General features: G+C 38.5%; 1 protein-coding gene across 11 annotated transcripts in view; it reads left to right on the top strand.

The window, feature by feature from the left end:
- The window catches only part of KIF13A (kinesin family member 13A), a 186,102-nt gene that overhangs the window by 31,602 nt on the left and 126,986 nt on the right, over window positions 1-27,514 (top strand). For 10 of the 11 annotated variants that reach the window (XM_061592869.1, XM_061592858.1, XM_061592899.1 and 7 more), the window contains exons 3-6: window positions 9,210-9,222; window positions 19,560-19,620; window positions 21,197-21,289; window positions 26,054-26,234. In XM_061592869.1, the coding sequence (XP_061448853.1) occupies window positions 9,210-9,222; window positions 19,560-19,620; window positions 21,197-21,289; window positions 26,054-26,234 (348 nt within the window). The remainder of the gene's footprint in view (window positions 1-9,209; window positions 9,223-19,559; window positions 19,621-21,196; window positions 21,290-26,053; window positions 26,235-27,514) is intronic. The other variant, XM_061592925.1, reaches the window with a different exon arrangement.

The raw sequence follows: 27,514 nt of genomic DNA, 5'->3' as shown, positions 1-27,514 counted from the left end.
CGCTGCATTCTGGACTAGCTGTAGTTTCTGAACTTATTAAAGTGAATGTAGTTGAAATAATTATGTAAATAGCAGTTGTGTTCTTCTCAAGCAGTACTCCTTATACCCTTCTCTTTGACAAAGCAGAATTCCTAGTTACTGTGTTTATCCGGAGTGACACATGAAGTGTTGTTTCCATTATCTTTCAGGAAATTGAGATTGTTGCATAGAAACATGAGACTTGGCAAGTGTATTTTTTGTGTTGTGGTTATAACAGTTTCTGGAAATATCATTAAAGGCAGATCCATGCATGCATACATCTCACTAGATATTTCATCCTCAATGATTCATCTGAACTGACTTAATTGAAGTGTCTGTGTTTAGGGGATATGAAACCTCTGCCTATGGTGTGTGTTCTGTGATGGCAGTTTTGTACATGTAAGTTATATTTACACCCCCCCAAACTAAGATTTTATTTCATTAAGCATATTTTCATGTAATGACAATCAAGGTAAATAGAGCAGTCCCAAAAGATAACCAGGCCATGTATAATGATGATAGAAGAATACCATGACTTGTCACAACACATGCTTTTGAAACACTCTCAGCCAGTTAGAATGCACAGTCTTATGTTTAAAGAGAGAAACCAATTGCTGCCTAAGGTCTCAGTAGACCATAAAGAACAAAATGAGGGCTGTGTGACCAAATATGACCTAAGCCAGCAGCAGGTGGCAGGGCAGCAGATGTGGGATTGCATTGTGTGCCTGACTTTCTAACACAGACTGCTACTGTCACTTTCCAAAAGAGAGGGGTGAGGCATGGGATTTCAGCGTGATGTGGGCACTGCAGCAGAGCCAATCCAAAGTTCCTGCCATTGTGCCTGCACTGTGTTGATCTCCCCGTGCGTCTCCCCACCTCTCAGTAAGCAGCAGTGATGGTCAATGTTGGGAAGCCAGGTGCACAGCGCTGGCTGTTGCTGACCTAAGCACGACATGCTGCAGTAAATGTGCCTGCAATGTGTAACTATCTCAAACAGAAACCGCAAACATATGTTGCTTGTACTGTACATGCAATCACAAATTAATGATACACTTGTCCATCTTGGTGCAGCTCTCTAACGATGTGAAATTGCTCACACATAAACTAAGGGTCCCAGATGCAGTTCAGCATTGCCATCTGTGTCAAAAGACATGGCCAGCCAGTTCAATGGGACCTTAATTACAGTGCAGATGTGAACACACATCCAAGTGAAAATCTGCATCATCTGCATACATGGAAGTTTGCTTTTTCACACAAATCTCCTTTCTGGACCAGAGAACTGTTATGATTAAAGGAATGTATGAACTCGCCATGTGGTGGCATTACAAATGAAATCTTTGAAAAGGTTTATGATATAAGCAGCAAGGACTACATGAGAGGATGTAAAGCTATACGTTTATTCTTTTATATCTTTAGGGAAATTTCAGTTATTCAGGATGCTTAAAAGACTTAAAAATTAAACCCCAAAGCTGTAGGTGTTGATATATTGACTTCTCCATTATTCCTTGTTTCAATTTTGGAAGGATACATCCATTAGTCTGCAAATTATTTTCAGGTGAAAGGTTAATTTTTAAGGAGGTGCTAGAAATTACTTGTCTGTTGATTAATGACTGTAAGTTTTGGGAGATTTTTTACTCAATTTCCATAATAATTATGACATTTAAGATAACCTATATGGATTTGGCTGTATTCTAGGAAATCTCATCCCTTTTATAATTCTCTTAATTTGAAATAGATTTGTTTTAAAGTTGTTTCCAATTAAAAAAAATGAAAATGTGTGAATGCTTCAAAGGACCATTCTTAGAAGACAGCAGGGACCAACAATGACAAAGGGACACTTTTCAACTAGCCTACTTCACAAACCCGGGCTTGTAAAAAGCCTCCTGTGGGCAATAAGTGTTATATCAAAGTGATCAGTCAGGAAAGCATATAGCTTTTCTTTATTGCATTGTCTGAAAAGAGAGACTAGTGTATATGTGAGGCCTAGTTACTTCTATGAACTTATTTGCAAGGCTGGGTTTAGTGGTAAGATTTTCTAGCCTGCCATAGAAGTCTTTACTTGCCCCCCAGATGATGAAACAAACGGCATCTGTGGGTTACTAGTGATTATATAGCCAGAAGAGTGGCTATATACTATAGCCAGCATGGATTTTTCGCATTCGGCAATCTTAAATTGAGAATAGTCCCCATGTCATTCTGCTGCTTCCCATAAACTCATTTCAAAACAAAACCTTACAAAGCTTATAGTCCTGAACTCAGAAACACTGGCTTAACAACCTAAGTTTTCATGGCGATACACAAAACAGTCAGAGAATTGAGAGTTCAAGGTGTAAAACAAGACAAAAAAATCAAGACCCCGTTGGACTTTTTTCTGTCACTGGTCTCATAATTGGTTGAAATTAATTACAAATCATCCATGTTCACAGAGTATTTATAATCCTATAACTGACCTTGCCCCGTACTCTGACCCTCATCTTCTGCAGTTTACAAGTTAAACAAACATGCCTGGCCGATTTTTAATTAATTTAGGAAATTTAACATTGAAGTCAATGATAAGCACGGACATGCTCAGTAAGAACCAACTGCTAGTGTTCTGAAAGCCAGACTCACAAGCTGTTTGGCTTGGCTAATCGGAGCCACACCCATGCCAGACATTTAGTTCAGTTTAGACAGTTATGGCTTTCCACAAAGAATCCTGGCAAGTGTAGTTTGTGAAGGGTGCTGAGACTTTTTGGAGACTCCTATTTCCCTGACAGAGCTCCAGTGTCCAGAGTGGTTTAACAGTCAGCCCCTTTTCTGGGAATTGCCATTTTGTGAGGGGAATAGGGCAACTCTACACTTCCCACGATTATTTGCGGGAAGCCATGACTGTCTTAAAGTGAAATAAAAGTCTGGTGTGGATGTTGCCAGGGACAGCTTTGGCTTAAATTTGGGTGGGAGACTATTCTACATTCTGTAGAATAAAAAGGTGGGAGAACCCCCCCGAAAAATAATGATTCTATTAACAGTGTTTTACTTTTGGAAAGGAAAGGGGCTTTCCCTCTGCCCAGTGCCTACCCATCCAATCTCCTCCTCTCCCCTCCATCTTCCTCCCTACCCTTCTTTCCCCCCCCCTCCCCAGGTCAGTTTCACCTATCCTAAGCATGATTGTACAGGAGCAAATCCTACTGAATTCAAAAAGCATGCAAATGATAAAACCTGCCCTCCCCTCCTCCCCCTACCTATTACCTCCCGTTTGCCCCTCCCCCTTCCAATCCCCTCCCCTCTCCCTTCCTTTCCTACTTCCCTCTCCTCTCCCCCCTTCTCTTTCTCCCATATGGTCAGTTTTACCTATCCTAAGCATGATTGTACAGGAGTAAATCCTACTGAACTCAAAAAGCATGTAAATGATCAAACCTTCCCTTTCCTCCTTCTCCCTCCTAACCGCTCCTTCCTGCACCTCCCCTTCCTCTTCTTCCTGCCCCTCTCCTGCCCCTCACCCTTCCCCTTCCAATCCCCTTCCTCCTCCCCTCCTCTCCCCTTAGACCTGCCCTCAGACCTTTCTTTCCCCTCCCCCTGTCCTCTCCTTCCCTCTCTCTCCTTCCCCTCCCCTCCTCCCATCTTCCTCCCCTCCCATCTTCCTTCTTCCTCCTCGCCTGCCACTCCAGCCCTCCCTGTCTCTCTCCTCCCAGATGGTCACTTTCACCAATCCTAAGCATGATGGCCGAGGAGTAAATCCCATTGAATTCAATAAGCATGCAACTGTTCAATCCATTCTCAGCAAACTTGCGCAGGATCCCTTTTCTTACCTCCCATATTAAAAAGCAGAGAAATTCACTAACAGACAAAAAAAAAAAAAGCCTTGCGGTTTAAGAACGTACCTATAGTCAATAGATATTTTTATCAAACTTCTAAAAAGCAGGGAAATTGGGAGGCGATAGTGAATACACCAAGGGAGCAGGAGACCTGACGTTCTCTCTGAGATATTGTACTACCCTACAGATTTGTAGCAATGCAAACACAATTTGGGTTGGTCTTTCACAATCCAACTCACTTCCTGTGTAGCTTGGAAGAATTTGGTTACATGTGCCTCTGAGCATATGGGGAGTGGTGGCAACACCTGCAACCAGCCCAAATAACAGTAACAAGTTATGTGCTGTGATGATCTTGTTTTAGCAGGGAGGAAGCAACAACATTAAGACAGATAATACAGTTCAGATAATCACTTTAAATATGTTTGATTTTCTTTGCAATTTTAGTGAAGCATTTTCTTTTGCTTCTGTTTCTGTGAATACGTGAAATACAGCAACATTTTGCATAATTTACACTAAAAAACCTCCAAAATGATTGTGGAAAAATGACACTGACTATTCTGCAAAGTAGTCTCCAGTGGACATCAGGAGTGTCTCACTTTGCACAAGATAAAACAGTGGGAGGTGAAATATATTCTAACAAATTTCTAGATGTGCTCTATGTTTTTAATTGACCATGTCCACCCTTCCTTAAGTGAAGTGGTTTAACCATAGCAGGCTGAACACATGCATCTTGGGCAGGCCAAGTTTGTTTTTTCCAGCAGCTTGATTCATTGCTTATTTATTTGTAAAAATATTTGTATACAGCTATTTCGTTAAAAACATCAAAGCGGTTTACAACATGTTTTAAAACAACCACAACTAAACAATCTGTTGTTTGTAGCCAATGCCCATAATTGTAGTGCACACATGTTAATGTTCAGGAGGTCTCCAAAACACAGCAGTGCAGCATATATGGCAGGCCTAAATAATGCCTCAAGCCAATCCAGCTGCAGCATTTTATTTATTTATTTATTTTATTTATTTTATTAGATTTCTAAACCGCCCTATAGCTTTCTAGCTCTCAGGGCGGTGTACAAAAGGTAAAAACAGATTAAAATACAATAAACATGATAACAATACACTGTAAAATATAGAAACAAAATCAAGACAAAGACAAATAAAATAAAATAAAATTAAAATGCCTGAGCAACCTTTGTCTTTTGACCAGAAGCCACTTGACTATTTACTGATAAGCAAATTCCCCATCAACAGTAGGTGCAAACACTCTAGACCAGCACTTGACAGAACAGATCTGAAGGAGATGGTATCCATAAACATTATGACATATCTCCCCCCCCCCCATACACTGACCCTTCAGGTTGTGCTCATGCTGCACATGGACGCAGTCAAGAAATCTCCCTAGCTCATCAACCCAGGTTTTGGTAATACACATTAGGTCAGCCTCCTCTTTCACAATCCAAGTTGTGGATGATGCCTTAATACCATCCTTTTGGGAGGAAGGACAGCATAGAAACGCAATTAATACGTTTTTTAAGAAAATGAGATAATGGGGCTGAATTGGCATCAAACCCATTGTAATTAAGTAGCAACATATTGTAGTCAGTCTGATTTTACATCAAACTGCAGTTTCAGATCCAACTGTTAAAGCACCCAAAACAGAAGTAAAACATAACCTGCAGTTTGAAACACAAAAGGCTGTCTTCATGATCATGTGACATTGACCAATAAAAAGGCTTTGAAATGAATAAAAAATAAATTTGACACAGATTTCTAGGACGAATAATGAGATAAATACAATTTTCTAGGTTAGATTTTATGTAGAAACAGTAGTAACACAGGATAGAAGGAAGGCAAGAAGAACACCAACAAACATACAAAAATGTAATTCTTCATCTTTGGAGATATAGTCCTGATTGCAGGTGTTGCCACCACCCACTATATGCTCAGAGGCACATGTTACCAAATTCTTCCAAGGAAGTGGATTGGACTGTGAAAGAACAACCCAAATTGTGTTTGCATTCTGACAAATTGGCAGGGCAGTGCAATATCTCAGAGAGGACGTCAGGTCTTCTTCTCCCCTGGTGCATTCACTATAGCTACTCAATTTCCCTGCTTTTTAAAGTTTGATAGAAATATCTGTAGGCTATAGGTACGTTCTTAAAGTTTTTTTGCCTGTTAGTGAATAAAAACACTAGTTGGGTAGAAGTGTATTAACTGTTAAAATGACTGGTTTTCAAAATGGACTGATAACATTTATGACAGCATGAAGACTTTCTTAGAAAAGCGCACTTGAAAGACAGTTGCTTAGAAAGTAAAACCAAGATCTTGATAATAAAAAATAAATTCTCTGCAAGGCAGACCTGGTGGAGTGCTTGATTGTGAGAGGGAATTAATAACAACAATACTGGAACAAGAATCTCATGGCATTCAACAATGACAAAATTATTTATGACTCACTGCATGTTTGCATGTTAACTTATTGGTTATTTTCAACCTTGAAATAATTGGGGGGTAGGGATAAGTGGAATATTTTAAGTTTTGTTTAAAACAGGCAACATTATTTTTTAAAATAGTTTTATTAGCTTCTGTTATAACAATAAAGTTATTCTTGTTGCAACTTCTGGTAGGATGTAACTTTTCATATTGTAGTTACAATGTTACTACTAACAATTATCATCATTGTAAAGGAATCTGTGTAGTTTCAGCCTTTGAGGATTATAGTACAGAGACACCGGAGTCTGCACTTCTAGTCCATGATGCATAAGCATCCCACTTAATGTATTAGAAGAGCTTGCATTCTGCATGAAACAGTTTTTCTTTACTTTATCAATAAAAATATGATAGCGTTATGACAGTAAGGTTTTTGATTTTATTTTCCTCAAAATTTAATTTGGTATTAATCTATGATGTACACAGTATTTTATAAATAGTGAATGGTAGTAGGAAAAGACAACTGAAAACTACAGTGTGGATTGTTCATCCCAAGAGCTGCTCTTGTGTATATTATTATTATTATTATTATTTATTAATTTATATACCGCCCGACTAGCGATAGCTCTCTGGGCGGTGAACATAAAATAGTATAAAAATACAATGAATAACAGAATAATATTAAAATACAATCAACAATACAATAAACATTATTAAAATTAGATCAATGTAACTTAAAATGCTTCAGAGAATAGGAAGGTTTTGACCTGGCGCCGGAAGGAAAGCAGAGTCGGCGCCAGGCGTACTTCCTCAGGGAGACTGTTCCATAGTTCGGGGGCCACCACTGAGAAGGCCCTAGATCTTGTCATCACCCTCCGGGCCTCCCTGTGAGTTGGAACCCGGAGGAGGGCCTTCGTAGCAGAACGTAGTGCACGGGCCGGTTCATATCGGAAGAGGCGTTCCGCAAGGTATCGTGGTCCCGCACCGTATAAGGCTTTATAGGTTAATACCAACACTTTGAATCTAGCCCGGAAACATATTGGCAACCAGTGCAAGCTGGCCAGAACAGGTGTTATATGCTCGGACCGCTTGGTCCTTGTCAGCAATCTGGCCGCCGCATTTTGCACTAGTTGTAGCTTCCGAACTGTCTTCAAAGGTAGCCCTACGTAAAGCGCATTACAGTAATCCAAACGTGAGGTTACCAGAGCATGTACCACTGATGTAAGGTCCTCTTTACTCAAATAGGGACGTAGCTGGGCTACCAACCGAAGTTAGTAGAAGTGTATTTTTTTTTACATTTGCCACGAACAGCAGATTAATTGGAGGTACTGAGCAAAACATTGGCGACTGGCATTCATGCTGTACCCCATGAAGCAGGTTTTGATTGCAGAGATAAATGTAAAATGAAGTTCCAGTTTATTATAATGGTGTAGAAATCTTTTTTGAGGTTGGGTGATTATACAAACTACACAGTATTACAAAACTACACAATATTACAAAGTTGGCTGCACCCTAGATTTATATCAAGGTACATTTAATTTTTTGTGAGACACCCCATCATTTTCCAGGAGTTCTCAAGTTATGTCTTCTGTTTTCCATTGTAGCTCTTTTACTCATTAGGCTACCGCTCAGGTCACTAGGAGATAGCACAGTGGATAATTTTCCCCCTTAAAGGTGCACTGATATGTTTTAAATAAGTTATTGAAAGTCCCTATTCTTAAAAAGATAACCTAATTTTTTAAAAATTAATACAAATATGACATAATTTCTTAAAACTAGGACAATCCATTGAACGCTCTGAGTTAAAGGTTGCGAACTCAAGAGACAATCGTGGAGGGAAATTAGGCTTGTAAATGACACAGTGGCCTAATTTGGCCGTGATGGCTAAACCATGCTACAGATTGGATTGTGCATTTCTTCTCATGTGTTCCGATTCCCTTCCACTTTTTATAGGAAACCTAGTTTGGGGGCAAACTGTGGTTTGTGGTAACCATAATTTGCCTGATTTGGACATAACACCAGACTATTACCGCGGATTTAGAAGTGACAGAGGGAACCAAACCAAACAGCATGGATATTTACTTTCTTCATCATACAAAAATACTGTTTTGTTCAGTAACTACCAGTCCTTGCTCTGGGAAGTTTTGGAAGCTTGAATTCTATGCATTGAAAGTATAGAACTTGCTCCCAACTTAGTGTGCATAGGACTGCAGCTTTAACCTTCAAATAGGTGACTGTGTTTAGTATCCTTTCATAGGTACAGATGTTGAGAGACATAAACAGAAATCTGTCCCTTATCCCTAAAATCAATGTACCTAGGGAGCCTGCCATCATTCCAGTAAGCAATAAAACTAGTGCACTCTTTTCCAGAGGGCAGCGTAAAGCTTTAGCAGTAGTTATCAGTTTCCTCAGTATATGAATGGTTCTTCCTCGAGTGTTTAGGATATTCAAAATCTTCTCTAAAATATTTGGCTTGACTAAAGGCAACCCCCCCTGATATGTTTAGTGAAAATTCATTTAACTACAACTATGTTCCCGAACTTTGTGTAGCATTGACTCCTCTCAAAATTATGGTTGTGGGATTTAGATTTTGTTTATTTTACATTACTACATGTGGACATAGAATGTTTCCAAAGTTAAATCTTCCTAGCTTGTCTAATTTTTTTAAAAAATTAGGATTTTTAATTGTTCCTTGAAATCATATTGTAATTGCATACTCTCCTGGGAGTTGAGCAGGTGCGTTGCTTCGTAAAATCTCATTGGTGTCTTTTATTTTTGGAACAGAAAAAATATTGCTTTCCTAAGTCGATAAATATTAAAACTCATCAGAATAATGTATAGTGTATACAAGGTGTTCTAATAGTTTCAGGCACTAACTATGCATTTCCTTTCTTTTTAATGCTTTCCTGTTATGTGGATAATATATTGACAATCCTTTTCTGCTGCTGCTGTATTTCCATTCCTCAGAAAATCACCTAAGGTAAGTGACTCATTTTTAAAAAAATACAGCTCCTTTTTTGTCAAAATAAAGATAACTTGCTCACAATCATATTTAACATGTCTTTCCACCTTCAAATAAATAGCTTTGCATTCTTTCTTAATATAACTTTTATTTGAAATGTGACAAATTGTGCATAAAATACAAAATACTAAGCAATTACATAAGTATAAACTGGCAATAAAGTTGCTTACAAAAAAGAAGAAAAAGAAAAGAATCCTATTATCTGTTTCATTTGCTACCTTCCTAGTGTAGATCTCCATAGCTGATCATATTGGAGGTTTATGTATGTGATCTGAGGAATTTAACAAATTGAATATAGGGGTACCATGTGATATTAAATTTATTTTTATGTGCTCTACCTTGCACTATCCGTATTTGTGATGTCAAGTTCTCAGCCAAAGCTATCGACCAAACACAGGTATACCACGTGTCCAAAGAAAGCCCTTTGAGCGTTTGCCACTTGTGAGCAATCTCAAGCCTAGTTGCTACTAATAGCAGTAGAACTAGTGTAGAAGAGTGTAACTTAATCCGAATTAATGAAAAGGTTTAACAGTCCTAATGCTGGGCATAATGTCAAAAGTTGTCTATAATTAGAGCAATCTCTGAGAATACCATTACTCAAAAGGCCTGGACATGGGACAATCGCACCACATATGCAGATATGATTCTCGTGTGCCACATTGCCTCCAGCAGTCAGGACTAGTAGAGTTGGTGATGTGGGACAGCTTACGTGGAGTCATGCACCATTTGTGTATAACTTTTGAAGAATATAGTATAGTATAGGTTTAAGGAGGAAATGGATCAGTTGATTACAATGAAACAAGGATGCGTTCTTTCATAAAGTTTCCCGACAATGGTAAGTTGTTCTTATACAGGCCTTTCAACCTATATAAGCGACCTGTTTCCCAATCAAGTAGCTTAAAACCATCACCTGCCTAATAAACAGAGAGTGAAAGGCAAAAGATATTAATGGGGAGATTGGTGGGGAGTAGAGATGTAAAATTTCTGGAAATTTTGAAGCCATGGAAAAAGTTTTTTTTTTTAATTTTTGGAAAAATTGAAAAAATGCAATATTAGCACTTTTTACAGATTGAAAGTCACTTTGTTACTTCAGGAACATAAAATATATCACATATGGTATATTAAAAGTACATTTTATTCAAACAATTATTTCAAATTGAATTTACTTTTTTTAATTTTTACTTTTTTTTGTAACAAATTGATCTGTAAGCTCCTGAACTGTAAGGAACACCTGAAATGTAAGGGACCTCTTTCGTTTTACCAGTTTATGAGGAGCAGGCAAAAAACAATAAAAAAAACCACAGAAGAAACCACCAACATTAATAACAAAGAAAATTATTTAAGTCTCCAATAGTCCTCCACAGTGTCAAGCAGACATAAAGCGTCCATTCCCATAAAAAGAACTGAGAAAAAAAAGGGGGACGACGACCAAGTTTCAATGAAACATTTTGTTCATCATGCTAAAATAAAACATTCCATAATCCATTTTCTTCATTTTTTCAATTTTTCAGAAAAAAACAAAAAAGGCATTATTTATTTGTTTATTTATTTATTATTTAATTTATATCCTGCCCTTCCAGCAGGAGCCCAGAGCGGCAAACAAAAGCAGTAAAAACACTTTAAAACATCATAAAAACAGATCTTAAAATACATTAAAACAAAACAACTTTAAAAACATTCTTTAAAAAAGCTTTGAAAACATCTTAAATAAAAAGGGTTAAAAACATATTGTTTAGAGAAAAAAAGGTTAAAAAATACATATTAAAATCAATTCCAACACAGACGCAGACTAGGATAGGTCTTAACTTAAAAGGCTTGTTGAAAGAGGAAAGTCTTCAATAGAAGGCTTTGGGGAAAAACAGGAAAAAAATGTTTTTTCTGAATTTTTCCGTTCCCCCCCCCCGGGCCTTCATATCTCTAATGGGGAGAGTTTGCTATACCAACAGTTCCAAACCTTAAAAGTTAATTTAAAAAGTGGGTTATCTATATTGTTTGTTTTCCAATCTTTGGGGAGGAATGGCAAGGCCTTGTAAAGCGGGTTAACAAGTTGTATGCCAATCCGTAGTTTGCTTACGTCATTGTGTATCAAAGGATGCATCTGTTGTAACTGAAAAGCATCAAAATAATATTGTAGGTGTGGTATCCCTAAGCCTCCCCTGTATCCCATGTTATTTTGAAATGTCTTACTAACCTTAGCTTTTTGCCCCATGTATAAATTTATTAAGCAATGATTGCCATATTTGTATTTTTTTGTTGGGAATAGCCACAGGAAGAGTCTGAAAAAAGAATGAGAATTTAAATAAAACAGACATTTTCACTGCTACTATTCGACCCAACCATGACATATTCAGTTTAGTCCACCTCTTGAGTTCTGAACGAATTTGGTATAATAAGGGGGTATAGTTTTTTGTTCCCAAGCGTGCTAGATTTTTGGTTAGATAAACTCATAGATATTTAAGTTTTTTAGGACATTCCTTGAAACTGGACATTCTCCTAGTCTGCCTCCTCTCCTCCAGTGAGACTCCTAGATACATAATCTTGGATTTGAGCATAGTAATTTTGAATCCTGTTATATTACCATAATTAGATAGGATATTCAATATTTCTCCAATTGCCTCTTGTGGGTTTGTCAACAGCAAAGCTATATCATCCACAAATAAACTAATGATATGTCAGGATCCATTGACGAATGGGCCAAAAATATGTGGGTTAGACTGAATAGCAATGGCAAGTGGCTCTATGGAGACTGTGAACAGGAGTGGGGACTGTGGGCACCCCTGCTTCACCCCACGACGTATTGCAAACCCTACAGTCAGTGCTATTAACCTTGCCATTGATTTGTCATAAAGCCACATTATGACATCTATAAAAGGCTGCCCCATGTGGAGTTTAGACATTAGTGCATGGCGATAATTCCAGTCCAGTCTGTTGAAGGCCTTACATGTGTCTAACGAGAGGAGAGCCAAGGGGGAACCTGAAGTTTTACTATGATGTAGCACATTTAAAAGCCTTTGAACTGGGTCTGAAATCTGTCTACCTGGCATAAAGCTAGTTTGGTCTGGGGAGATGTATTGACTAATAAAAGTGTTTAGACAAAAAGCTAGAATAGATGTAAATAATTTTTTGTCTTGATTTAATAGGTTAATGGGTCTGTAGGATTCCGCCAATGTCAGGTCCTTCCTCTGTTTTGGAAGGACTATAATACTGGAGTGGTTTCAGGATGGTGGGATTTGTCCTCTTGGACATCAGAGAAAAGAGAGGCCAAGTAGGATGCTAAAAGGTCCTTAAATGTTTTTGGAATCAGTGATTAAACTTCAATCTTTGGACTGGATAGAGTAAATCTTTCTATCCTCCTGTTGTTTCCGAATATGATTAGCAAGCAGTTTGGAATTTTTAAGTATTCAAAGTATTTTTAAGTATTCAAAGTATTTTTGTTTGGTATACATCAGTTGCACTGAGATTCTTGCCAAGTCTAGTTCAAGTTTTGCCCTTTTTTGGAGGAGAGAACAGTAAATTCTAGACCTTCCCCAATGTTTCTGACTCTAGGTCTGCAATTTTCTTTAGTAACTGATCTCTTTCTAGTGATTTAACCTTTTATGTGCTGTAAGTTCGCTGATACGAACCCCCGGATAACAGATTTCATTGCATCCTATACAGTTGAGGGAGATAAGTTATCATGGGAATTCAAGTCAAAATATTCCTTAATGAATTTTTCCAAATTGTCCCAAGACACTTTGTTTTGCAACAAGAAAGGAGAGAGTCCCCAACTGGGATCATGATATGTAGAGAGGCGTTGTAGCAGGGTCCAAACAGTGGCATGGTCAGATAGTTCCATACAGGGCTGTGGAGTCGGAGTCGGGAGCACTTTTGGGTGCAGTCGGAGTCGGTAGAAATGTACCGACTCCGATTCCAACTCCGACTCTGACTCCTTCATAAATGGCAAATGTATATTAACTAGTAATAACAAATTTACTGTAGTAAAATGGTAGCACAAGGCATTTCATCACCACCACGTGAATCCAGAGCTTGGAAAAGTTACTTTTTTGAACTACAACTCCCATCAGCCCCAGGGATTGGGCTCGTGGGAGTTGTAGTTCAAAAAAGTAACTTTTCCAAGCTCTGGATTCACATGGTAGTGATGAAATGCCTTGTGCTACCGTTTTACTACAGTAAATTTGTTATTACTAGTTAATATACATTTGCCATTTATGAAGGAGTCGGAGTTGGAGTCGGACAGTAGAAAAATAGAGGAGTCGGAGTTGAAGGTCTGGTGTACCGACTCCACAGCCCTGGTTCCATACAGCTAATTCCCACGTCATCCAATTTATCCCTCCAACTGGTAGAAGCAAGAATAAAATCTAATCTTGCATCATTTTGGAATGTCGGGACAAAACAAGTGTAATTACGATCAGTGAGATGAAGAGTTCTCCAGACATCAATCATGTGAAATCGGATCAATGGTTCTGAAAGTAAATGATGGGATTGGCTATCTGAACCTCTCAATCTTTGTCTGCCTAGTTTAGATTGATTTACCAGATTTAAATCTCCCCCAAGAAGCCACTCATGTTCCCTGAACAGATCCAAATCTGTAAGGGTCTGCTCCAGGAAGGAGAACTGATTTGAGTTTGGACCATAAACCGATGCAAATATGATTAATTTACCATCCAGGGTACCTTTAACAAAAATATATCAGCATTTTTTGTCTTTTTGGAAAGAGATTGATTTAAAATTAAGCGTGTAAAGCAAAACCAGCACAACTGCTCTAGATTTAGAAGTGCCTGGGGAGGTAAATTGTAGTGGATATTGCCTATGTTTCCATAGGCAATCTGTGAGTTTTCTGTGGTGTGTCTCCTGCAGAAATACCACATCAGGGGAGTCTCTTCATAAGGCATTGAACACTTTGCCCTTCTTAATTGGGTTGCCTAGTGCCCAGACATAACGATTCAGAACTTTTAAAGTATCCGGACCCATAATAGAATCTTAGGTAGAGATATTAGATTTGGCTTAGTATTTATACAATGAAACTTTAAACGATCAAAGAAATTTAAACTATTAAACCTTGTAGGAAAATATTCCTTCAACAAGTATGCCGGATGGGAGTACCAACAAGGGATACTCCCATGACAAAGGAAAAAGAACCAATGCTCAGGTAGGTGGAGACCCAATAAGGAACTCCTGCAGGGATTGAGACACATCCCTAATGGAAGCTCATCCCTTCCCACTACCACTGTTAAGTAACGAGAAGTACAGAATCTTTGCCAAAACACCCAAGAAGAGTTAGGAAATATAAGCTAACTAGGATTTCTGAGAGGTGGAAGGAGTTTCCTCAGGCAGGTCTGCGTTGTCTGGAGTAGAAATGCAGTATGTGACTCCCATTGGGTAAAATGTCTCAGTCCGTTTGAATCTTATTTTCTTTTGTGCCTTCTGGTGCTGGGGCTTTCTGCACCAATTCAGAAGATAGAGGATGTTTCTCATGCCCTTATGGTTGGAGACTTGGTGAACTACACCATCTATAGTGGTGAGCAAGTAGAAGGGGAAGACCCCGTCTATACTATGCCTTCTGCAGCTTCTCTGTGGAAGGGCAAAAATTATGCCTGCGCTGAAGAGTTTCAGTGCTTAAGTCATGAAGAAAATTAATAATGTTGTCTTGCCAAGAAATGCATTGTAGATTTTGAGCCTGCTTCAGAATGGCATCTTTAGTGAGCTGCTTCTGAAAGCAAAGGATAATATCTCTCTGACGTTTCCCATTTTGGGGGTTTTCAGGGCGCTTCAGAAGGCAGCCACAATCTCAGTTTTCCACCAGCCGTTCTATATTTAGCGTCTCTCTTAGCCATTGGAGCATAAAGGAGTGTAAATCCTGTTGTTCAGGGCTTTCAATAGACCACGGATTTTCAGATTTAAGCGACGTCTGTCAATCTCTGCCTCCTCCAGTTGAAGTTATAGAGTAAGATTATTGTGCAATAAGGATTTTAATTTCTCTGATTGTTTTACTGTTAAATTCATTGCCTTCCCCAGTGTAGTTACAACTTCAGAAAGGGTGTTCTCTACCTTAGTTACTCCGTCATCTATATAGGCTTAATAGCTGCTTTCCATTCTGCTGTAAGATCATTTTAGAGTTTATCAAATTTGGCTGTCATTTCTGCTAAAAGAAATGTTGTCACTGCTTCATCTTTTTTTGACAGTTTCACTTGCTTGGTGGCCATGCTTGGCTTGTCCTCATCAATGTCAGATACCTCAATATGGCTGCTTGCTATCTCAGCTCGAAATAAGTCTTCAGGCTTTTTTCTTGCTGAGGTTGTGGTCTTTGTTGCATATTTTAGCAGAAGATAATAAAAGTTCAGAGATTTGACAAGTTTAATGCACAATATGGCTAAAAGGTTAGTTGTGAGGGAAGGAGCGTACAGATTATGCCTCCATCTTCTCTGGGTGATGTTAGTACCCCCCTAGCTTTGCATTGTAATGGGAGTTAGGACCACTTACTGCATAATTTTTATCTAATTGGGTTCTAAAATCAGGTGCAGAGAAAAATTTAGTAAGTGGATATAAAAGTAGTCTTTCTTTGTAATATGAATTTGTAACATGCAAGTGTGTTTTGTTGATAGTCACATAAGGCCAAGGTGCAAATTAAGCAGGTCTGTTTTGCCTGGTGTACATATTGAACAGTTTGCATGTTAATGAAATCTGAAGTGACCCTCAGTTGCATAGTAGTGACCTGCATGTGGTGCACATCTTGGTCTCAAGGTTGCACATTCTTGTTGCTGTGTGTAGGAAGTAGTGTCTGTATACACACATTATGTGAATAAACCAAGATCTGCTTTTCTTTTCCTTTTGCGGAGATTAAAAGGATTGGTAAAATAATATGTACATCCATACACCTGGATTGCAACCTTCCACTAGGAGAGGGTTGGTTCATATCATCTTAATACTGTGTCCATGACCTATTCTATGAACAAAGGGTAGCTGAGGGCCAAAGACAAGATCATGATTATCCATGATCAGATCTCCCAACATTGATTTTGTTTTTTAAGTAGCTTTTAAGGGGATCTCCTTTTTTTAGTAGAGCATGAGCTGAGGGGTAGGGAGATGGTTAACCCTTTCCCTTGCACAATTTCCCATCTCTAAAAAGTCATTCCAAAGCTGCTTATCTTATACACTCTCTGTCTATTGTGTTAATGTTCGCTATGGAACTGTTTAGACAGTGAACCAGTTCAAATGACATGTTGATTATTATTCAGATACAGATTAAGGGTTTAAGATAAATTTGGAAATTATCTGTCCTTGAAGCAGCTTCTTTGAATTTGAGAATTCAAATGGTGACAATTGAAAGGAAAAGGTCTTCTTGGAGATGCGGTGGCATCGCTAACATCACCAAAGCCATACTGTAGTTAACCCACATAAAATACATATATATTCACAAGTTTTCTTGTGACAAATAATTGGAACAGAACTGAGTTAAAGAAGTATGAAACTTTTTTCTTCAATATTTTGTATGTATTTATCTCAACAGAACCATGAATGGTCAGTGTCATCAAGAGTCTGATTGGTGACAGAACTATCCAGTTTTTCTTTGAAAGAGATATACATAGTTGTGCTCCTTTCCATCTCCACATTTATATCAATGAGCCAAATATTGCTCTACCTGACAGCTGAGGTTCTGAAGTGAGGACAAAGCCACCCCCCATGGTTTTATTGTTTCCTTTTAAAAATAATGGACCGGTTATCTGAATGATGCCACTGAAGCTATAGACTAAGAAATTTTATTTTTGTAATGTTCTAATGCTGAATGGTTCTGTGAAGGTAGAGCGGAAGCTGTGGATAGCTGAGTGATCGCAATGCTTCTTGACATGAAAAAGCATAGGACAATGAAGATTAGCAAGTACATGCAATAAAAAAAGTCTTTACACATTATGGTAGAGCAGCAGGAAAGAGCTGAATTGTTAATGTGTCCATGCTTCTATACTTCCATACTAACTTACGAAGCAACTGTTCAGTTTTCACAAAGTCACTTGAAGTCCTAGGAATCTGAAATGCAGGACTGGAAAAGCAACATAATTCTATGGGAAACCATTACCCTAATCCAGCTGTGAATCATAGGCACACAAACACAGCTTTCCTTGTGAATTTCCTCAATCCATGTGCTAAATGGGGGCTTCACCAACAGTGCCTCCCTTATCCGTAATGCAAAGCTTGTCAGAAAAATCAGCCATAGTTATGGTCAAGTGCCTGCCCTGCTCTCTCCAGTTCCCAAACGAAGGCACCCTCCCTCGGTTATAGCCTCAGGTATCTCAGGCTGCTGCCAAGTTTGAGGGTTATTGATGGGTTTCTGCTAACTGGCCAGGTTATCCAGCTGCCCATATGAGTGAATGAGTTACTACATGGCAGCCTTCTCACATCATGCTAAACCACAATAAATGGTTTACTGCAGCCTTTCCCAACCTTTGGGTCCCCAGATGTTGCTGGACTACTAGTCCCATCAGCCTCAGCCAGCATGGCCAATGGTCAGGAATTATGGGAACTGTAGCGTGGTGTAGTGATTAATGTTGGACCTGGACCTGGGAAAACCAGGGTTCAAATCTCTACTCAGCCATGAAGCTCACTGGGTGACCTTCAGCCAGTCACTGTCTCTCAGCCTAACCTACCTTACAGGGTTATTGTGAAGATAAAATTGGGAGGGGGAGAACCATGTTTGTATGCCATCTTGAGCTCCTCGGAGGAAAAATGGGACATGCATGTAATAAATAAATAATAGTCCAGCATCATCTTGGGACCCAAAGGTTGGGAAAGGCCGACTTACTGTGAACAATTTATCATCATCATCTAGACTTTAGTCGCTTGTTACCCAAAGGTCTCCAAGTCTCTTACAACAAAAGTTTCTTACTTCATTCAGTAGGACAAAACAAGTCACAATCCCTGGCCTAAGCATTACATCTGAAGTGAATATGATAGCTTATTTCAACGAACTCTGAACAACCCTAAACAACCTAATGTTAAGCCAGGATTTGTTCTTGACTGACAATCATGGTTTGAGTAAAACAAACCAGGATCTCTGGTTCAGCCGTTAGAGCACAGGTGGCATAAAATCTCGGTCGGAACACAGGTGAGTTTGCATTACTGTATCTACCATGTGGCAATGGTGGCAACAAAGAAAGCTCACTTCTTCAACACTGCTCTGATCGTCGGCAGCCAGCTGTAACAATTTTGTGAGGCACTTTGGGGACAAAATTGTTTTGATTCAAAGTTGGACACCACGTCCAGTGGAGGCATACAGAGCACTGTCTGTTCCATCTGTACTGGATCAGTTTCCATTACAGTGGACTGATGATGTGGACAAACTGCATGAAGAAGTGCAGTTGACCACCAGATCCCTAGACTCCTGCCTATCTTGGCTTATTAGAGCTAGCTGAAGGAACTCACCGACTGGATCAATGAAGTGATTATCACTTCATTGGAGGAGGGGAAGGTACTGTCTGCCTTGAAGGAGGAGGTGATGACTACCCTCCTTAAGATGATTTTCCTAGACCCGACTATGTTGAACTACTATTGCCTTGTGGCAAATTTCCTCTTATGGGGCAAGGTGCTCAAGAGGGTGATGGTGGTCCAGCTTTTGGCATGCTTGTAGGAGACTCAGTATCTGGATCCATTTCACTCTGGTTTCAGGCCCAGTCATGGCGCCTTGGTCACTCTAGTTGATTACATTTGTTGAGAGAGATGGGGGAGTATGACTCTGCTTGTTCTCCTTGACTTCTCAGAGACTGTTGATACTATTGACCGTGGTATTCTTCTGGAGCGGCTCTTCAGGGTGGGGTCACTGTACTTCAGTGATTTTGCTGTTAACTCCAGAGCCATTTCCAGAAAGTAGGAAATCGATGAGACTTCCATTGTCTCTTTCAGCCAAACCCTTCCCATACCCGCCTCACATCTGAAGTCAAGAATGCTATAAGGTGTAGGGTGGGTAGGCATGGCTTGCCCAAAACTGTCTCTCAGACCAACTGGGAAGGCCTAGTTTGGCGCTAGTTTCCGCAGTCCTCATGGGAAACAGTTTATTGTTTACCATGACAAAGAATGCTACTTTTACTGCTGCCTATCTATCTCCAAGGCCATAATATCAGTTATAGAAAGTTGTTAGTGATCAGAAGAAACTAATTGCAAATAATCAGAAAAATCTGGGAGTTCTAAAAATATTTTAATTAAATGGTTTCTTTTTCAAATTTGCAAATGTTGCATTTGCTATTCAAAGAGGTATGAGTTTTAATTGTTTTTGGAAATTCTTAGTTTACTTTTGTGTTCTTATGCAGGTGTTTGCCTTTGATTACTGCTTCTGGTCTATGGACGAATCAAACTCTGCAAAATATGCAGGTATATTTAATTATGACTTGCCTTCACTGATGACTTATACAATTTTACTCCTTTCCTTATATTTAGAGGAGCCTCTATTTTCCTGATTACTCTGTTTACATAGTTCTGAATTTTATTTTGAGTTCTCCTTCCATTGTGATTTGCTTGTGTGCTTGGCAGGAAATCTAGTTTGCCTGTATTTTGTGAATGTTCTAATACCTGTAGATGAAACCATTGGAGGTTGATTAGTGCACATCTGAGTATTCTTACACTTTGACACCCACAGCCTGTCCTTTCTTTGTACCCATCTTAATTTTCTAATTATTTTCTAATTATATTTCTTTCATATTTTTTCTTATTGAATTGATTATGACTTCAGACTAGAAAGAAACAGTGGGATGAAGCAATATTCACATCGTGTTCATTTCTATATTTCCTTAGCAATAGAAACTGGGAAGAGAAAATTGACTATTGTAACAGAAATATCTACTTAAAGGACATCAAATGGTCTATTAAAACACATTACTTGACAAATGTATTGGATGGCAGAAATATTGAATTGTAATAAGGAAATCCTTGTTTCAAGTTGTTGACTATATGTGCTTTTCAGGAAAATGAAACTTTCTTCTTTAGTTCCATATTGTAAAGCAAATAGAATTATCTTTCTCTTGTTATCAGATGCAGGGGGAAATCAATTTTAAGTTTTGTCTATAATAAAATGACTTTGGTCTAGTATTTTTTATGCTTTGTGAATATACAGAATTAAAATATATGCTCACATATATTCATTCATTCAAATTCATCAAAAGAGTTCTAAGGAGACAGACATTAGCATTATTTAATTAAAATCATATAATCCACTTTTTTATATGTATGTGAGATATTGATTTGAAATATCCAGAAAAGAAAATACTGGTTTAGACAAAAGGACAGTTTTCAAAACATCACAGTTTTATATATCTTATGAAACTAATAAATAATTTTAGGAGCAGCTGTGCTGGCAGTGTTATAATACAGTGAGTTGATACAGGACAACCCAGTGCTATCATCTCTCTAGAAACAATACTGGTAACAGCAGAGGGTTGTATCCAGACTTGAGCTGCAGTCCTAATCTTATTTACCTGGGAGTAAGCCTCAGTGAATTCACTAGGACGTAATTCTGAGTAAACATGGTTAGGATCGCACGCTATATCCTGCTTAGAGTAGACCCAACAGGACTAAAGTTAGTCCTTGCTAACTTTAGATCCATTGAAATCTGCTGAACTTTTCTAAGCATGACTACATCTGAATTCAGCCTAGTGAGTGCACTTGAGTTTGTATCAGTACACATCAGTACACAACCAAATCATGAATTTTGGACCAATGTGGATGCAATAATTGCATATTAATTTGATGCATTTGATATCCATAGCCAAGAGAGTTAGAAATAAGCTAGAAACTAGGCATGAATTTAGATGTCATCTTTAACCAGCTAAAGCTTGATTCTTCACATCAGCTTTTTTCATGTTTTTTTTAAATTGCTTGGGTTTGGGAGGGGATGGTAAAACTTAGTTTAATTTTGAGGTTTTGTTTTTCAATTATGTATTAAATTTTATAGGTCAGCAAGTAGTGTTCAAGTGCCTTGGTGAAGGAATTCTTGAGAAGGCCTTTCAGGGTTATAATGCTTGCATTTTTGCCTACGGACAGACAGGTGAGAGGCTGGGTTTTTTTTGTTACAAGTGGGAATGTTTTATTGTTCCAGGGGCATTCCACCTTCCCTAACTTGGGTAGCAGGTACCACTTAACTAATATCCTTCAGACTGAACCTCTCCTTGAGTTCAGCGCTGAATTTCTCCTTTGTCATGGTTACTCTCTTACCCCACCTCTCTTCTCCCTTAATATGGCTGCATGTGTTTATATGCACACACAACTGCTCCTTACTTCAGTTCTCACTATCCTAGTTATCTTGCTTGATTTCTCATTTGTAGTCCTATGAAGCCATGTTGCTTTCCCTGCACAACAGCTCCCTTAGCCTGTGGTTCCTTTTTATGTCTTCTTTCATCATGGTTACAGAGAACATGTTACAATTTAAGCATTTAAAATTAAAATCATATTAGAGAAACCAGAAAAACTTCATTGGTTTTATTGTATTCTGTTGAATGAACTAGGTCATTGGTTCTCCATGGTCACTTGAAAATTGCTTGAGGTCTTGGTGGACTACTTAATGATTTTTCTGCCTGTTGTAGTAATTGTAATGCACTGTGCTAGCTGCTGTAAGATTTTTAATTGTATTTTTGTTGCTGCTTTTATTTCTTATGGATTGTTTTTTTTCTATTAATAATAAAATGCAATGTAAGAAATAAAAGAATCAATGAAATACAATTAAAAGTCAAGATGAATATTTAATATGATGGAGTTCCATCTCCTGTCTTCAATGACAAATCCACAGACATGCCACGGACCACCTGAGTGAAGCTCATGGAGCGTTGTGGTCTATGGACCGCAGTTTGGGAACACCCGAACTACATGGTTGTTTCTAACTCTCCTGAAGACAAATGTTTTCTGTTTGTCAACAAAAAGGTTGTCCCAAACCAGGGATAATCAAAATAAGTGAAGGAACTCCTGTTTCACTCAGTGGATTAGTAAATAGAAGCCACAGGTCATTATCACATTAGAGTAGAAGTCCTCAGAATATACCATCTAGTGAAACTGCACAGTAATTATAGAATAAGTAAGGGCATGTGTCTAAGTCCCTGCTTGATTATTGGTATATCTACAAATAATATGTTCACCTTGCTCAGTCTAGTATGTATAAGCAGCATCTGAAGCACTTTTTGATATTTCATATTATGTAAACAAGTCTCTTGAACTTGTGTCTTTAACCTGTTTAAATAAATGGGATATTCATACATGTGTACTTGAAAACAATTTGAAATTAATTATGGAATTGGAACTCAAATCAACGTATTTGAGTAAACATAAAACATCTCCCTTGAGTTAATTGCACTAGTGGATTTGCTTAATGCTACCTAAGCTTTGGACTGATCAACTTGTGTATATTTCTTGTGGTACCAAATTTATTCTATTTTAGGAGATAATAAATGGATCCAATACAACCAGATCTACCCATGTGTTGTATTTTAAGTTAACATTGAAAAGTTCAGTACTTGTCATCTAGCAAGAGTCTGGCCAGAGCTATGTTATCATTGAGAAATGGCTGTGAAACGGGATCATCCAATGGGAGCCATATTTAAATGTGCATATTTTTCCAGAAGGTGGATTGAGTTAACATACATTCTTAGGCTATTATCTTGTCACAGAAATAAAGCTCAGATGCAGGGTGATCAGCAGATGGTACAGAGAAAACAATAATGTGCGGTGAAGTAGGAAATCCCTGGTCAAATGATTCTACTGAGTAGATAGCCTGCTCTATCTCAGCTTCATCCTCCTACTTGCAGTATGGGAATAATACTGGGCTATTTTATAGGGCTGTTTCAAATACATGGTAATATATGTGAAGTGCTTTGAATATTTGATGCACTATATAAATGCTAAATATCATAATCTTATTTATGAGGTCATATCAAAGCACAAATGAGTTTTTCCCAATAGTAGCTACTTATTATAGAATTGTTTTTCAAGATCAAATAGAGATAAAACAAGCTCTTTCTAAATGGAGGGTGCAATCCAGCTTATGCTTACAAGGCTGAAGGGAGTTAGATGCGGGGGAACACCGGCTTAGCCATTTAGTTCTCTGCTCAACTGGGCTATGCCGGTGTAAGTCCCTCAGCCCAGCTCAGACAGGGCACATCCTGCTCAGCCGAGACTGTCGCAAGTGAAGCCAGCGTAAGGCCTGAAAAATGGGTGTGTTGGGGGCGTGTCAGCTGAGGGGACTTAGGTCACATCCAACTCATGTTCAGAGCACTCCTACAGGTCCCAATCCAAGCAAAAGTTACACCAGGAAAAGAGTTGGTCTAAGAAAATAATTACTTAAGTAATTAATTAAAGGGTTTTTATTTCTGGCCCCTGTGCGCAGTTCCCAGGTGAGCCAGCATTCAGCCAGCCCAGAGGTTCCTGAATGACAATTGGATGCAGCAGAACTTTATGCCGGTTTCTCTTGCTCCAGTACAACTTATGCCAGCTTCCCCTGAGTTGGATTGCTCTGAGAGTGGACAACATGTTCAGCATTAAGAGCCAAATAAGCTGCAGTTTTGTGGCTTATTTGCATAATGTTCACATATACAAATCCTTTGCAGTAACATTATGGGTTTTATGTTTGGTGTGTATGTCCTGCCACTTTTGCAGTGACAGGCTAAGTCTAAACAGCAGTTCTTTAAAGATGTTGGTTATGGCTGCCAGCTGAAATTTCGGATTAAGTCAGTAGTGAAAATATATGCCTCAGGTTTATAAAATTTTAGTCAAGTGTATGTTGCTTCAAGTTTACATAACCAAACTCTGCAAATGTCTGCTGTAGATAGTGTGGTGTAACAGTTAGTGTTGGGCTGGGTCCTGAGAGACCAGAGTTCAAATCCCAACTCAGCCACCTCACAAGATTGTTGTGAGGATAAAATGGGGGAGGGGAGAACCATGTGTGTATGCCACCTTGAACTCCTTGGAGGAAAGGTGGGATATAAATGTAATAAGAAATAAAATAAAAATTAACTCATAACCTAATAGCATTTAGAGATACAATTATATGCATATTTAGCTGAACTTAATTGGGCATACTCTTGAATAAATATGCTCAAGATCTGGTTGTGGGTCAACTTTAATTCTGTCTGACTTTGAGACAAATGATCAGTAAATAGACAAAGTTACATGTTCTTTTTGTCATTCTGAAAAAACAATCTTAGTTTAAGGATAACCAATGGTGAGATCAGTACTGAATGGTGAGATCAGTACTGTTCTATTCAGACAGGTTCCTAATCAAAACATTGGAATCTGAGACTACACAGATGCTTTCTCAAACCATTATGCTTTGGTCAGGTACACATAATTTTCTGAAAACTCAGTTCAGAAGAGGAGTGCATCAGTTCTTCTCTTGTGGAGATAGTTCCATTCTGGTTTTTCTGCACTTTTTATACTATGTTTTGATAGATATCCTTGTGCATCTCTATCTTGCAAATCATTAAGAGGACCTGAGGACATTACTTGCTATTTATACTCATGTTTAGAGGCAAATTTCGTGCACTTGACGGAAATGCATAAAGATAAGTCATATGCAGATATCTAACTACCAACATTTACCCTTTCCTTTACTTGTTTTGCACGTGTTTTCCACAAGTAGAGCAGCTGCATCATTTCACTACATTTTAGCTACAACATAAATAACTTTACATTCATAAGGTGAACCGATAAGTATGAGAAAGCAATCTGCACTATCATCATCCATACCAATGACATTGCAAGTTGTCTTATATTTGTGAGCTGAAGTCAAAAGTGCACCATCCTTGCAGAAGAGAGAGGTATCAGCACACTCGGAGTAACCCTAAGGTTTGCAGATAAACAAAAAAGACTTATGAAAGCCCTGCGGTGTAGTTAACACTAAATGTTGCAGTTCAGCTTCTGAGCAATTTTTTGTCTTACCCCTTATATGCCCAGTCGATCACTGCGCTCTGCAGGTGAGGGCCTCCTGCAGATACCATCATATCAGGAGGTTTGTTCTGCACAACATAGGAAACGGACCTTTAGTGTGGCAGCACCTACCCTGTGGAATTCCCTCCCTTTGAATATTAGACAGGCGCCATCTCTGCTATCTTTTTGGCGCCTTTTGAAGACTTTCCTCTTTCAACAAGCCTTTTAAGTTGAGACCTATCCCAGTCTGCATCTGTGTCAGAATTGTTTAATATGTTTTTTAATAATGTTTTTAACCCTTTTTTAAAAGTTTTTTTTAAATTCTTTTAATGCTGTTTTGTTTTAATGTATTTTAAGATCTGTTTTTATGATGTTTTAAAGGGTTTTAGTGCTTTGTTTGCCGCCCTGGGCTCCTGCTGGGAGGAAGGGCGGGATACAAATTAAATAAATAAATAGTCTTCGACCTCTTCAGACCTGAAACCCACCTTCAACCCAAACATGCGACTGGGGACTCATTTCTTAATTTTTTACCATTTATTTGAGTGGTGAAAGAGTAGCTTATAACAACCCTGTAGTGTAGTTCATTGTTTATATCCCTATAGTAGATTGAAGGGCTGTGCTGAGAGAGAGAGAATCTTCCAGCAGCCCTGCAGTGTAGACCACTGTTAATATTAAAGGCCAGAGGTAAGGCTACTTAAATTGCCCCCCTCAGATCTCCTCTCAGGTCACATCAAGCACTTAGGCCAAACCAAACAATTGTGTGGAGAACCCTCATGTTCCATTGACTTACCTGTAAACTGCTTGCACTTTTTAAAAACATAGGGGGGAAATAGGAATTTGTTCAAAAACTTAAGGATAGTTTTCAAAATCCATGTTTGTTTTCTATGTTATACCCTTTCAGGCTCAGGAAAATCCTTCTCAATGATGGGCAACACAGAGCAACTGGGTTTGATCCCACGCCTCTGCTGTGCATTATTTCAGAGAATAACTTTAGAAGAAAATGATTCACACAGTTTTAAAGTTGAAGTGTCTTATATGGAAATCTATAATGAAAAGGTCAGAGATTTACTGGACCCTAAAGGGTAAGTAATTTGTTACCAATGTTGGTCAACATGGCAGATTAGGAATGAGAGCATACATTGTGCACTGATTGCATCTCTAAACATCACTCTGCCCCATTCATGTATAAAGATGGGAAGGGTGTAATTTAAAGAGCCAAGTTGTGTGCTGAATCCTTTTCTGCCTACAACTTTTGTACCTCCAGTCCTTTCCCCCAGGAGTTCCCTGCCCAGCCCCAACCAAGTGTGCTTGGAGGAATAGACTTTGGAATTAAAAGATGTGTGTGTGTGTGGTTCACCACTGGTTATCTGCATGCTTCTTTAAATAGCACCTCACTACCCATGAGGCAGATTCTCTCAGTCTCATGGTCTGTCACTGTCATGTATAGTGTGAACTTGATTGTCCTTCCTACAGAAAGCTATGTTTACTAAGTGAAATGCGAACCAATGAGTGGTGATCATTAGGGAATCTGGTTTTCAGAATTTGTTTCATGGGATGTATACAAATGATAATTGCTGAGGAGCAATGGGAGTGATTTCTTTCTTGGCACCACTAATATGCTAGCCTGATATCTGTACAACAGCAGAAATAAATTAATAAGAGAACTTGCTTTTTGGGGGAAAGGCTGTCATTGTTCTTGTCTTTTAAAGACCTGCTGAAAAGCTTTCTGTTCTGCCAGGCTTATGCAGGCAAGTAAGATGTCTTTTCACAATAGCTGACCTTTGTTTTTATTGTATTTTTAATGTTTTTTATTGTATGGTTGTGGTTGTTTTAACTTGTTGTAAACTGCTTTGACATTTTTAACAAAATATCAATATACAAATATATTTATAAATAAAAAAATGTGTTAACATTTGAGGCTTTTAGTTTAGAGGAAAAGGTGTGTATGTATGTAACAGGAGATATAAGAGAGGTGTATAAAATTATACATGTTTTGTAGAAATTGAATAGAGAAACGTTTTTATCTCATAACACTAGAACTCAGGAGCATCCATTGGAGCTGAATGTCAGAAGATTCAGGACAGACAAAAGAAAGTATTTCTTCACACAGTGCATAGTTGAACTATGGAATCTACTCCCTCATGAGACAGTGATGGCCACCAACTTGGATGGCTTTAAAAGAGGATTAGACAAATTAATGGAGGACAAAGCTATCAATAACTACTAGCCATAATGGCTATGTTCTACCTCCACTGTCAGATGCAGTTTGTCTCTGAATACCAGTTGCAGGGAATCACAAGTGGGGAGAGCACGTTTGTTCTGAGGTCCTGCTTGTGGGCTTTCTGTAGGCATCTGGTTGGCC

This window comes from Rhineura floridana, chromosome 1 (genome assembly GCF_030035675.1).
Source record: "Rhineura floridana isolate rRhiFlo1 chromosome 1, rRhiFlo1.hap2, whole genome shotgun sequence".
NCBI classification, from domain to species: domain Eukaryota; kingdom Metazoa; phylum Chordata; class Lepidosauria; order Squamata; family Rhineuridae; genus Rhineura; species Rhineura floridana.
Note: the sequence above shows the minus strand (reverse complement) of the source record. Positions and strands in the feature narration are given on the sequence as shown.